Here is a 14,773-nt window from a genome sequence, read left to right as displayed (position 1 = left end):
ATGTGTTATTTACAGAGTAAAAGGATTACCCGGCACGTATTCGCGGTGCCAGACATTCCGCGTGTCTGGGAGTCTTCAACCGCACTGGCTGGGTGTTGTTTGGAATCAAGTCGATTCTCGAAATACGTTTTAGCCCACTTCTCTCTGTTCTCGATCAGCAAAGGATGTCGTGCTCGAGTCCGATTTACACAACGGCACACAGCACGCCGGCATGATGCCCCTCAGGCCCGCAAGCGAGCACGTAAGCAAGAATAGTAGTAGCAGTATAACTTTTATTGTGAGTAGAAGAGGGGAAAGGGATAGGGGTGAAAAGTTGACAGGGAGTTCATGGGTGGGGCCCGACGACCAGTGCTCCAGATGCAACGGCTCCCATCTTGGCTATCTGGATTAGACGCAGCTGATCTTCGAGAGATGAGCTGGTAAATAAATGGGCAAAACGCCACCTGTGAATCGCAGAACGTGCGATCCAATATGTTTCTCAGACGAAACTGTCCATTAGCGCACCCAGGATATTTTCCTGGGGGGCGGGGTTCAAATTTTGACAACAAATATAAAATTTAATAATATATAAATGTAAAAAATACAAGGACAAATATAAAGACAAATGTAATTAATACAAATAAATAAAAATAAATAACCATAAAGAATAAAATATATAAAACTATAAAGAGTAGCCGAGTTTTTATTATTTTTACGCGAAAAAATTACGCATTAAATCAGCCGCCATGACCTATACGATTCGCCTCCAGGAGGAATATAAGAATGGATGCACCTTCACATAAAAAAGGAAGATACGCGAAGCCTTTTGCCATTGCCCGAAGCCCCGGAACAAAGTTTGTAAGTAGAATTGGAAGGAAGGGATGACGGAAGATCAGGTTGGGGAGGAAATACAATTAAAACATTCCTAAATGCCTTCTTCACTGATGAAGTCAAGCCAAGAGTAAAGCACCTGCAGTCTCCTCGTGACGTTTATTTTTACAAAAATGCAGAGATAAAAAACTTTGCAGTACAGTTGACTATTATGTAACGACGAATATTGTCCCTTCTCTGCCGCTACGGTAGCATGGTGATCGGCAGGGTAGAAGTCCAGAAGTTTCAGTATTTTTAAGTTAACTGGTTGAATTTACTAATAAGATTGTTAGACCATTAACACATACAAATTTCAAACAATTCACTTATTACATGAAACGGGAAAATAATTAAGAGAGTGTAGCAACAAAATTTGACCAATAACTGCCGCTGCGGTAGCATGTTGGTCGAGTGGTGAAGCAGTCGAGACGTTGAAGAAGTTTTAAGGTTAACTGATTTATATTGCTGATGACCTTGTGTAATCTTTAACACATACAAATTTGAAACAATACAATTATTACATTAAATGTAAACAAAAAAACATTAAAGAGAACAAAAGTACTTAACGGGACATGGCTGACCGGATCGCGGTCTCCTTGCGAAAGGGCCGGACGACGGGCGGCAGCGTTTCTCGAATGATTTCCTGGTGCGGGCCCCTTGAAGCCGGCGGAGCGGCGTTATAGTTACTTCAAGTGGACCCGTGGAAGAAAAGCGAATTCTGGCCCCAGTTTTTGCAGCCAATACGGGAGACGCTTATGAACACCAATCAGCCATGTTCCCGCCAAAGAGAAAAGGACCAATGACACGCAGACACAAAGTTTGCACTGAAAAACGCGCACTTGCAGAATTACTGATGTAAAGAATGTAGTTCAAACAAAACACACCAAAGTAAACAGTGGAAAAGACAGCAAGGTCTTTTTGACTACACCGAGTGCCCGGAGCCCGTAACCGGCCAGTGCCGATGCCACGGGGGGTGTGGAACACCGCTGCCGCGTTGTAACCCAAGCTGGGCCGATGGCTCCCCGTAACAGCAGCTTCTTCCGGTCGGTCGGCGCCCAAAGACACACTCCGCATGCATTTCTTAGAAAACCTGGGCCTTGGCGGCCGAAAAAGTAGTTGAAAGAAGAAAAACGCAAATTGTACGGGGGGCTTCGCGACAAGAGCAAGAGTACTAAACGGAGCATAGCTGATGGTGAAGGTGTCCCGGAGTAATTAAGTGACCAACGACGGGAGGCAGCGTTTATGAACTGAGAATCCGGCGCCGGCAGCTGCTCCCCGTGAACCTGGCGGACAGGGCTTTGATTTGTTACGACCGGGTCATTGAAAAGAAAAGCGCATTCTGGACACATTTTTCGCATGCAGTCAACCGAGGAGTCGCATCTTAACACCAATCAACCATGGTCCCGCCAACAACAAAGGAACCCAACACTAACAGACACAAAGTTTGAACCCGAAACGCGCGCTCCGGCAAAAGAATTATTGACGTAGACGAAATAGTTGAGCCAAAGCAGGGAAGTAAGGAGTGGAAAGAACAGGAACGGCCGTCGGAAGTAGAGAGAGTGCTCGGAGCCCGGAGCAAACACCACAGGGGGTGCGGAATCTTCTACAACGCAAATGCCCGATCCTCTGGACACTCGGCCAGGACAGTCTCCTTCGGCGCGCAAAACACAGGCTACATGCGTTTCTTACTAAAACGGGGGCCTTGACACCTGAAAATTAGTTCTAAACAACAGGGAAAGACAGCAAACGCAACTAGGGCTTCGCAACACATATTTGCTGTTATACCAGTTCTCACGGCGCCATGTCACAAGCACAGACACGCACGCACAGAATAAAAGTAGGACGAGAACAAAGCAACAAACGTGAACAAAGCATCGTGAGATTTGTTTTGGGAAGAGGTGTAACCTGGCACAGAAGACGACAGGCGATCTGAGACCAGATGTCTGCGGTATCGACAACGATGAGCCGCGGGAATACTTTACTATGATTTGTATGAGCTCTTATGTCGCTATCATAAATTATCGACAAGAGAAGTTTTATGATCGTCTGCTACCTCATTTGGCTCCTTCCTACCATGAATCGCCATGGCTCGTTTTGTTATGCATATCCCAGGTGGCGCCGTCTTTCCAAGGTCAGCGTGCACGTCCAAGCTGGCCGTCATTTTCCCATAGGGGAAAATCGTTTTTTTTTTTTTTTTAGAATAAACAGGTAAGTACCAGGTATGTACCGCCGTTGTTCCCGGTGTAAAAAAAATGCAACCATATGAAGAGTGGACGACACCCACGAATATTAGACATGCCAGGGAGAGATTTGTCTCCCCATGGGAGTTCGCTAAATAATCAGGAGTATCTCGAATAATTTAGGGCCTACAGGAGCCCTGCTATCCTCCCAAACAACCCCTGCTTTCTTAGGCCACTGTGACCCCTTTTCTTAATATATATATATATATATATATATATATATATATATATATATATATATATATATATATATATATATATATATATATATATATATATATATATATATATATATATATAGCAGGTAAGAAGTTCCGGACTATCGTAGCAATAGGTCAAAACTTGGGGGCAGACACTTGGAAAACACTGGACAAGGGTTTTATTGTTCCCAACAGTTGCGAAAGGAGAACCTTTCTTCTTCAGGGGTTATTTTAGAATAGACAGAAAAACGCTTATGCACACTTTGCCTCCGAGGGCTTCCCTTTCTCCTCACTCTCGTCAATGAGAGCTCTCGGGGAACTCTCCCCGAGTCAGAGATATCAAATGGCGAAGTTTAATTGCCTTTCTCATAATTACGCATACAAGACAGTCTGCACCGCGGCGCAATGCTCCTCCCTTCTGTGACGTGCGTGCTGTGTAAGGTGTTTAGTTCGACAAAGAGGCTTAGGCAAAAGTGATAACTGGCACCCACTCATTCTTGGCTGGCGTTATCGCAATCTGCAGTACTCGGAACCGCTATCGAAACACAGAACAAAAGGGAGGAGCTATGCGCCGGTCTTGACTTCTAGCATGCGTAATCATGCGAGCGGCAATTAAACTTCACAGTTTAATATCTCAGAGTACGGATGCGCTAGAAAAATTCTGCCAAATGAAACCGCGTAGAAACACGATTGCGTTTAACTTTCAAATACAAACATGCCTGGTTACGATAGCCACTAAAATGTGAATTAATCAACTTTAGTTAATTAATCCACCTACATCAATAATTACCTCCTGATTATGTGTCCCCTGGGCGCATAACCTTACTGTAGATGTGGTCTTCGCGAAAATCTAAACACCTATTTAAAAAAAAAACCTGTCGACTCAACTTTGATCACCCTGTATATATATATATATATATATACAGGGTGTCCCAGCTATCATGCACCAAGATTTAAAAAAAGAGAAATCGCGTAACTCGAAGAAAACCTAGTGCATAATGTTTGCAGTACTGTCAAAAAGCGGAGAGTAAATTTTTCGTTAATGAGACTTAATTAATTAATTGTAATTAAATATCTAACTCGAAAAATACCGTTCTAATCACTAAAGTGTCAATGAGGCACTTGTAGATAACCATGAGGGGCATCTAACTGCGCTATTTTCAGCGACGAACTAATTGCGTACTCATTTATTATGATTGATAAAGGAAACCCGCGAAATATCAAAAATACCACGTGACGACGCATACGCGCACATTGTGAAGCAGCGTCCCCAAACAAAGCTGATTGAAAGCAACTGCTTTGCGTGTTACCCGCCCGAAGAGACAGCGCATCACCTTGATAATAGCATGCATGGAAGGAGCAGCAGCAGCAAGATTCGCGGTACGCGTGTGCAGATAAGGAACAAACTCGGTCGCGATTTCTTCTTTCTTTCTTTTGTCTATTTCATTCTGGCTAACTCAGAGGCAGCCTGTTTGAGGGCGTTGCTTTACGGTGCGCGCGGAGGCGCCGTCACGGGGTATTTTTCATATTTCGCGGGTTTTCTTTATCAGTCAGAATAAATGTGTACGCAATTAGTTCATCGCTGAAAATACCGCAGTTAGATGCCCCTCGTGGTTACCTACAAGTGCCTCATTGACACTTTAGTGATTAGGACAGTATTTCTCGAGTTAGATAATTAATTACAATTAGTTAAGTCTCATTAACGAAAAAATTACTCTCCGCTTCTTCACAGTACTGCGAACATTATGCACTAGGTTTTCTTCGAGTTACGCCTTTACTCTTTTTTTAAATCTTGGTGCATGATAGCTGGGACAACCTGTATATATATATATATATATATATATATATATATATATATATATATATATATATATATATACAGAAAGAAATGCCGGCAGTCTACAACGCCAAAGAAGGCATAGGGGAATGGTTAGACTATTTTTTACCGTTAGTGACGTTACATTATGTTTTTATTAATTACGTGAGAATAAAACAAAGAAAAACACGCGCCCAGACTGGGTTCGGTCCCCACTCAGGGCGCGTGTTTTTCTTTCTTCCATTCTCACGTAATTAATAAAAAAATAATGTAACGTCACTAACGGTAAAAAATAGTCTAACCATTCCCCTATGCCTTCTTTGGCGTTGTAGACTGCCGGCATTTCTTTCTGTATTTCCTAACGAGCCCCTCATTTCCAAACCCTATACATATATATATATATATATATATATATATATATATATATATATATATATATATATATATATATAGCGAATCAGAATAGGAAATAAGGGGCTCGTTGAAATAAGACAGAAATAAGGGTTGGCAGTCCAGAAAACCTCGGAAAGCAAAGGGGAAAATGTGATAGGCCATTGAAACAGATAAAGAATTTGGAAAGATAGAAAGTGGAGAAAAAATGCCCGCCGGGTGGGATACGAACCCACGACCTCCATAATACCGGTCTGGTGCGAAGACCACTACGCTACCGGCGGGGCTATTTTCCCCTCCACTTTCTGGGGTATTTATGTTAAGGTATTTTTTTGTTTCCTGTGCTCGGAGCTGGTAGCCAGCGCCACTCGGGCTACTCGGGGTGAAAGGGACCTTCTTTTTAACTCCCGGGCAGTGACTCGAGTGTCTACGACATGTCGAGAGTGGTCGACCAGCGTTGAACCCTCTTAAGCTCCCTATGGCACCAAGACCGCCAGAACATGGGCCCTCGGTATGTATGTAGCGAATCAGAATAGGAAATGAGGGGCTCGTTGAAATAAGACAGAAATAAGAGTTGGCAGTAAAGAAAACCTCGGAAAGCAAAGGGGAGAATGTGGTAGGTCATTGAAACAGATAAAGAATTTGGAAAGACAGAAAGAAAGTGGAGAAAAAATTCTCGCCGGGTGGGAAGATTGGAGACAGAAAAAAATTAGTAATGTTTCAGTGTGGACGCGATCTCTTGTTTCGGCAAAAGTGAATTGGTTCCGACAGTGTCCCTCGCAGCTGATATGTAATGTTCCGAATTTATTTTCATTTAGTCATAATGGGGAGATCTGGTTGTAGGAATATAGTCGAGTGGGTCGATACCATTTTCAAAAACACCAGGAAATGTTTAGCTCCAAGGATAGTGAGGGAAGTGATATATGATTGTAGGGTTTAACGCGCTGACGCAACGCAGAGAATGAGGCGCGCCGTAGTGGAGGGCTCTGGATTAATTTTGACCACTTGGGGATCTTTAACGTACGCCGAAATCTCGTACGGGCGTTTTAGATGCGACGCATCTCTTGCTCTGAGGCATGTCCCTCCTGCGTCGGCGTATTCCGGCGTCCGCACGCCAGCTGCGCATGCGCGACTCTCCTCCCGTCATCTCTCCGACAGCTGCGCGCGCAACGCTCTCACTCCGTCTCATTATCATAAACAACAGCTGTGTGAGCGCGCTTCGCTCCGCTCCCGTCGCGCAAGTGTGCGCATGCACGACTCTCCTCCGTTGTCTCCTCTCCTTGAGGCGCTGTGAATATAAAGCGGGTATCGCGCTGCGGTGGTTCAGTCAGCGCTCGCTCTCGTTCGACTTCGCGTCACTTTGCTTGACGACTGCGTGCTTGACTTGATTCTTCCGATGAAGACGTGATGGAAGCGACGGTCCCTTCAGCGAGTGGTGTGACACAATCCAATACCAGCGTCACTCCACACGAACCCCCCGATGCGTCGCATCACACCAGGGTTCCCTCGCGGGAACATGGGCGTAATTTTTGCTGTTCGCCTCCATCAGAAAAGTGGCCGCCGCGGCAGGGAATCGAACCCGCTTCCTCGTGCTCAGCAGTGCAACGCCTTAGCCACACCGCGGCTGGTAGGAAATGATATAAGACTGTTTCGTGAAAAATGGACCCAATGATCATTCCAATTCAACACTATTCGACATGCTTTGCACACTCTGATGATTGTCGGAAACAGTGCTGGACACCAATTTTTCATTTCATTTCACATACTCGCAACAAAGCCGCAAAAATGTGACAAAGCAGCACAAACAGCATGACTATAAACACTGCTTAATATTCAAGCTTTATTATTACGAAATTTCCAGTTCAATTTGGTGTTCCATTTGTCATGGCCTCAAGAAACACACTAAATATATTTAAAAATGCGGTCTTGTTGAAACTACCTGCCATGCCTGCTCTAGAGACGCATAGAAAGGTTTAACACTACACACGTTTTGTCACCGAATAAAGAGCATGCATCATGATAAGACGAACGATGCAACCCAATGCAGTGCGTTATCTGCACCACCACACCTCTCCCAAGTCAAATCAAGGAGATAAAATTACGGAAAATATCGGTTAAATGTTGTTTGTGCGAAGAACGGCGAGCTTTCTCATCGCTTGCTGATTTGATTCCCCGGGGATAACTCATCAAAAATACATGGAGGGAAGGGCAGACATTACGATAAACACAGATAAGAATCTATAGATGCAATGCGTGCGCGATAACAGTGGGGGCGTGTTCTCTCATGGGGTGACTCCGTAAGTGAGCGGTGACAACGTGGGCGCAGTGCTTGCGTTGACGGACCCTGTGGCCTTATCGGGCACGTAGTTCAGGTCAAAGAGAACGCGGCCCAGGATGGTGAGGGACAGTAGCTCAGAGCCCAGGAACGTGGTCTTGAGCAGCAGGCCGGCCTTCACCTGCATTCGTAGAATATGTTCAGTGAGTGCATGCGCTCCCGGCAAAGGATGGCTGCCCGCGTAAACCACCAGCGTTGATGGGCTCTCTCTCTCTCTCTCTCTCTCTCTCTCTCTCTCTCTCTCTCTCTCTCTCTCTCTCTCTCTCTCTCTCTCTCTCTCTCTCTCTCTCTCTCTCTCTCTCTCTTTCCAGTGCATGTTCGAAATACGCGCGGTCGGAAGAAAAATGTTGGGTCGCCTGATTACCACAAATTTTAGGCATGCATACAACTTAACCAACCATGCCTCAAGATTATTTAATTGGTATTTGCTATTTGCAGTGTGTCGGACCTGAAAAATCTGGCAGGCTCGTTATGTATATTATTTATTTATTTTATACTTTCCTTGGAGTATATATAATGTATTGTAGAGGGGACGGGAAGCAACAGGAGAGAATACAGGCACAAAGAACTCAGAAAAATTGTTGACCAAGCTAGCAATCGGAATGGATGGATAAATGGATGGATGGATGGACGGATGGATGGATGGATGGATGGATGGATGGATGGATGGATGGATGGATGGATGGATGGATGGATGGATGGATGGATGGATGGATGGATGGATGGATGGATGGATGGATGGATGGATGGATGGATGGATGGATGGATGGATGGATGGATGGATGGATGGATGGATGGATGGATGAACGGACGGATGGACGGACGGACGTGGGAGGACTAATGGATGCATGGATGGATTATTGCACATCATAGTGGTACAAGCGTTTCACTGCCTTCCTAAGCACGCAATGCTTGCGGGAAGGTTGGCATGAGCGGCAGCACCCGACCAGACGGGCACTAAAGGTGATTTTCTATATAGGGAGCACAGTACAGGCAATAACGCAATAAAAAAAAGAAAGGTCGTGATGACAAGACGTCATTTACATATATAAAAAAAGAACGTGACGAAGAAAGAGACAAGCGGTATCATGAAGATAAACGCGTACGGTAATGGTACGTTTGAAACAAGAGGGAAAAACAAAGAAAAGTATAAAGAATAGAAAAAAAAAAATAACGATAAAGTGTAAAACCATGCGTTCCGCTTGGCCGTTAGTTGCCGGGTGGTATGGAGAAGTCTCAATGCCGTTTATTTCGGAAGCGAGTCAGTCGGTCCAGCCGCTGGCTGCGGCTAAAACATGGCGTCGGAACAAGCAGCCCGCTCTCGCGCCAGGGACGTGAGCGCGTGAACGCTGAGCCCGCGGTATGTACTCCCGCCTGCTAGTTCGGGTATCTTTATCTTGCTGGACGACGTCGATTCCTCGGTGGATTTGTGCGCCGTTACAATGCTGGCTGAGGACATGCTGCTGCGCCTTCTTCCGCGTCGACAGCTGTAGTTTTCTCCGGAAGGGCTCCCAGCGGGTGTGCTGTCTTCATCATCACGTCTTTCGTTCCGGGTTTCTTCTTCCGCGTCGACAACCGATTGGGCGCTAGCTTTTCTCCAGAACGAGTTATCTCCGAACCCGATGTGTCCAGGGCTAACGGCATCGTCAAAGACAACGGCTGATCTGGGTACTCGGTCCGCCTTACGCGTGAATGGTTCAGATGTCTGCAAACCTGTCCAGCAGACGTCTGGACTAAACACGAGCGGAGTCCTTTCCTCTCGAGTAGCACTCCAGGAATCCATCACGGTCCATGAAAACTTGCTGTTCTGGCTGCCATTCATTTTTCAAACTGTCGGACTGTTTTAGATGGCGGTTGGCCTTTGTCGGCACTATAGCAACTGTACATTTGTCTGGAATTCCCGACCAAACATTAGTTGTGGTGGACTTTTCCCTCTTAGGAGCGTAATATCGAAGGCACTATACAACAAAGTTTTTTTGCGCACAAGTCATTAACAACAATTTTTAATGTGTTCCAAGTATCGTCGCACCACCCTGTATATACACGAAGAAAAGAAATTCTGCGCGATTACGACTTTACATTGCCGATTCTGAGAAAACAAGCCACACATTAACTAGAGTGGGCAAGGTGGGAATTACACGAGGGCTAGAACCGAGGTGTGCGGGCAGATGCGTTAGAGTTGAATAGATCTTTATTGTATGCTGCAGTCGAGATCGCTTTCCTCATCTCCCTTCAAAAGCTAGTGAACAGAACCATCCTCTGGCTTAAAGGGGCCATGAAGACAAAACATAACTTTACTCACTTTGAAAGAACTAGCCTTAAGTAATTCACTAAGCTCTATTCCAGTCACGTGAGACGTTATTTAACAAAAAAAGCAAGAAATATGGAAAAGCTTTCAAATTTCGCGCCACAGTGGCGTAATATGGGCACAAGGGGCGAAATATGGGCCAGCACTGATAACGTAGTTGCCAGTGTGTTAACTCAAGTGATATACGATCGAACGGAGCGATAGGTCCCACTGCAATCGCCCACTCATGTTTCTTCGTGGCGGCTTAGGTCGGCGGTCGGCAATCGCGCAAACCAGATTCTGTGACGTCATAGAGAAATCACTAGGAAGTGGCTCGGGAGTCACCACTCCTTCATATGCTTTCTTTAATCTCGATTATTTTTAACGTTTGCTGCAACGCTGTGTCTAAAGGTACGTCGGACGTACCCGCAAAATTTCTTAAAGATACGTCGGACGTACCCGCAAGATTTCTTAAAGATACGTCGGACGTACAGGGCCCGAGTGGCTCGAAAGCGGCGTTGCTCGAAAGTAGCGTGGTTAGATCTGGAACCATCGACGGCAAAACCATCACGCGTTTGCTGTATATAAGCCAAGAATCTAACGATGCCTAACCTGACGCAGAATGTATTTTTTTCCCTCGTGTTCTCTAGTTGGACCTTATTTGAAGGGGCGGTTAGAGCCTTCACTGAGGTCAGAGATCGAATGCGGACCACTACGGGTTCTCGCAAGAGGGAAACAAAATCATGTGCGACACGAGTATCTTTCTTTTTTTCCCCCTCATGTTTCTGTTTAAAGCCCTAACCACATGGACGCGAAATCACGCGTCGCGCGAGCGTCGGTGTCGTTCGGCGTCAACGCGCGGGCCCGCAGGAGACCGGCGAAGTCGCGCGCTAGTCGCTGCGTCGGCGGGCGTTGCTGGACACGTATGCCATCTTATTGAAGTCGTTTTTGAGCAGTTAATGTCTCTTCTTGAACTGCAAGTATCAAGGCTTTAGATTTAGCAAAAAGAAAAAAATCACTTGGCGTCTTTATTTATTGCTAAGTATGTTGGCGGGCAAATATTGAAAAGCTGCGAAATGTATCTCGAGCCATCACGGTCAAATCAGAACAAAATAAGATAGAATGACAAACGAAGACGCACTTCGCACAACTGCTTTAGTTGCTACTTGATTTAACCTTCATGTTGCGTACCGACTGCACGTTCATGAATTCAAACTGTAAGCAAAACAAATTTCAGCGCTGGCTTGATACTGAGGTTACCGTCGAACGTCATTTGTAGGTTTAAAGGCAGGGTACTCTGGCACCCTGTCTGTACCCTGTAAAAAAAGACTGATCAAACCCTCGCCGAAAAAAAATGTTTTGCTAGGATTCGAACCACTGACTCTCAAAACAGAAGCCCGACTCTCAACCAAAAAAAAAAAAAAAAAAGCTCGACCACACGAAGAGACGAGGAGGTTTGAAGAATTCGGTGTACTAATTGAGGCTGCCCACGAATAGTGTCGGGTGTGCTTTCTTTTGGTCGTATGTGAGAGATTTGAGCAGTGGTAACGCTTGCTTCTTGCGCACCGATATTGGAGCCGAGGACAATAATGCTAGTGCTACAAGCGATGTAACCACAGCTCCCTTATTTGAGTAAAAAAAAAGCTATCGCACATTCCCGGTCTCCCCTGCGCAAGCCACGGGAGCTAGGAATGGAATGGAATGCGCCAGAATTCTGGCGTTGATAACGCTTGCTCGTCACGCACCGATCTTGCTGACAAGCCACATTATGCTAATACTGGATGCGATGTAACCAGAGCTCCTCATTTAACTCACACAAAGCTATCGCAGATCCCCGATCTCCCCGATGAAAGCCGAACAAGCCACAAATGGATGAGCGCTTGCGAACTGAAATAGCTTGCAATTTGTCTCAAGGCAACCGATTACCGTAAGTTAAAAAGAAATTGATTGTTTTCTGCTGAAAGGAACGACTCCAAACCACGCGAAGACGGGCGCTGCCGCTTGCTTTCCGATGCTCTCTCGCGCTGCGTCGACGCCGATATCTGGCGAGCGTAGACATCGGCGTCGCTCGAGTTTCAGCTCGCGTCACCATGCATTTCTGGCGACGCGACGTCGACGCGAGGAGGAGGGGGAGGAAAAACTTAATAATGTATAAAACAGAGTTAAAGAGAGGGAGAGGCGGTTAGGCCTCTCTTGCGTGGGTGGTATTCCTCAGTCCGGGATCCCATTGGTCGAGGCCGCCGCCCGTGCCCGCTGGACGAGAGCCCGCTGAGACTCTAGGTCCGAGCAGCCGGACAGGGCCGCCTCCCAGCCCTCCCTCGTTGGCTTCACTTTGACTTCTAACGCTGGTTTATACTGGCAGGCCCATATCATATGATACGTGTCTGCCCACTGACCGCAGAAGTTACACGAACCCGAGAAGGACGGGTTGATGTGTTTGAGCATTGCGGGGCTGTAGAATGAGCCCGTCTGCAGCCGGCGAAGATGGCGCTCCTCAGTTCAATCCAGGCCGCCAGGCCCTTGGCGGGCACCGGGAACGCCCGCCTACCGAGGCGCAGGTATGTAGTGACCTCAGAATGTGGTTAGCGGGTAAGGTACGAGTGTACGGTCAGAGCCTGGGAAGTCAGAGGAACTCCGGGGGAGAGACGCTCGGGCGGCTGTGTGCGCAGCCTCGTTCCCCTCTACTCCCTGGTGGCCAGGTATACCCATACAAGTTGTTTTATGGTGTCGGATATTTCTGGATTAGCAACGCGAGAAAACGCTGAACGTACGCTGCATGTTTGGGCCGAGTGAAACCGAATACACCGACGTACTTAAAAAAGTTTCGCGGATACGTCCGAAGTATCTTTAAAAAATCTTGCGGGTACGTCCGACGTATCTTTAAGAAATTTTGCGGGTACGTCCGACGTATCTTTAAGAAATGCTGCGGGTACATCCGACGTACCTTTAGACACAGCGTTGCTACAAAAGTAGCATACCTATCTTCGCGACAAAGCCGTCTTTTAGGGCGCAGCCCTTTGGCGGCCGTCTGTGGGCTCAGCCGCGTTGTCGGCGTAACCGAGTGAACGATGGCCTGGATTGACGAGTGAAAGAAAAAGAGAACTATGAAACAAAGCAACGGAGGAGAGTGTCGCGAAATTGGGAGGAAAGGGCGGTTCGCCGTGGCGGTGTGAGCCAGCGCTCTCCAAAATTATGCGGTGGGTGAGGGGAGGGAGCAGTATGCTGTGCCCGCACGAAGGCGCTCGACGGCGCGACGCTGAAGCGAAAACGTGATGGGGGCGTGCGCGTGACTATGCTGTGCGTTCGCTTAAACGCAGTTCGCGGTCCCTTCCTGAGACGCACTTCGCGCCGCCGCCGCAGAGGCTCACCATAGCTGCCGTCGAGAGAACCCACGAGTGAGGGCTGCGTCAGCGCACTGCTGCTGCGCCCAAATATCGCATTAGGGAGTATCGTATCGCCAGTTCCTTTTTTTAATAAACTTGTATTTTGTCCCCATGACCCTTTAAAAAATTCGTGCCCTTCCATTCTGTGAAGACGAATGACCTGCGAAGCTGTACGTAGTCGACGGAGTGCACGAAACAAACCACGTCTGTTAGTAATTTGCGACTGAGCTTACTTCCTAGACATTTAGCTGAATGGAACTTGGAAGGACTCGAGCTTTATTCCAGCGAACAAACATGGGGTTGTCTGTTTCCCTCCCGAGTCGCAGGCATCTTACTGTCTGTGTGACGTACAGCCCAATCCGCTGGACCAACGAAGACACCAGACAGGTCGCATGCCCCCCGTCCTCCCTCCACTGCCCGCACGTGCACGCATAAACCGGCAACTGCTTATGTGCGCGTGCTTTAACATGAAGGAGACCGGCAAATAATAGTTGTAAAAAAGGGGTCGGCGGTGGCGAAAAGGACCGCCGCAGCGGCGCCGAGTAAAGTGGATTCACCGGAATGAGAACTCCCCCAGTTTTCATTCCGGTGAAAACTGGGGGAATGAAAACTGCAGCTGGAGTTTTCAATCCGGTGAAACCGCTCGGGGAGCGAACGCCCAGGGCCCTGCGAGAAAAGGCCGCCGCGGCGCGTACCAGTTCCCTGGTTGGGATGTGCGCGTAGTCGCAGAGCAGCGCGTTCGGGTAGCTGGGCAGGGGCATCACCAGGGCCACGCACGAGGCCCGCGTGGCCGGCAGCAGCAGGAGCACCGGGTTCAGGCGGAGATCGACCGCCAATTCGTGCAGCAGCGGCGTCAGTGCCAGGGCGTCGCGGTGGCGGGGGTCGCGAAGCTCGGCCGCCAGCGACACGCCCAGCGTCAGCAGCAGGGCGGCCGGCCAGGGGCCTGCACCCGAGTCCACCAGCACTAACCGCAGGGCCGCCACATCCATGCCCGAGCTCTGCGTAGCGCCAGGAAGCATTGAGGGACTCTGGTAGCGCCAACGGTAGACCGGTTAATTGTAGTGTTTGTCAAATGTTTCTAGGCCACGCCTTAGGGGCCACAAAGAATTCGAAGCCAAAGCTTAACGTTCACCAGTGATCAGAATATTTTGTGACAGTAGGAAAGATGGGCGTTTCCTCCTGCTTCCTGGCATAAAGTGTTTCATCCGCGCTCGAGAGGCAAGCTTGAACTCAGAATTTTACTGCTAAGAAGTATACCTCTGCCAGCCAAGGA

At 47.5% G+C, this 14,773-nt stretch overlaps 1 protein-coding gene across 1 annotated transcript; it reads right to left on the bottom strand.

The window, feature by feature from the left end:
- Positions 1-7,369: 7,369 nt before the first annotated feature.
- On the bottom strand, positions 7,370-14,492 carry LOC144147388 (Na(+)/citrate cotransporter-like). Its single transcript, XM_077679511.1, has 2 exons — positions 14,196-14,492; positions 7,370-7,951 (listed from the first exon to the last, which is right to left on the bottom strand). The coding sequence occupies exons 1-2, from the start codon at positions 14,487-14,489 to the stop codon at positions 7,778-7,780; spliced, it is 468 nt and encodes a 155-aa protein (XP_077535637.1). The 5' UTR covers positions 14,490-14,492; the 3' UTR covers positions 7,370-7,777.
- Between the last annotated feature and the right edge of the window lie 281 nt (positions 14,493-14,773).

This window comes from Haemaphysalis longicornis, unplaced genomic scaffold (assembly GCF_048455015.1).
Source record: "Haemaphysalis longicornis isolate Haplotype H1 unplaced genomic scaffold, Haemaphysalis longicornis Haplotype H1 scaffold_7, whole genome shotgun sequence".
Lineage (NCBI taxonomy): Eukaryota > Metazoa > Arthropoda > Arachnida > Ixodida > Ixodidae > Haemaphysalis > Haemaphysalis longicornis.
The sequence above is the reverse complement of the archived record's forward strand: the minus strand, read 5'-3'. Positions and strand labels throughout refer to the sequence as shown.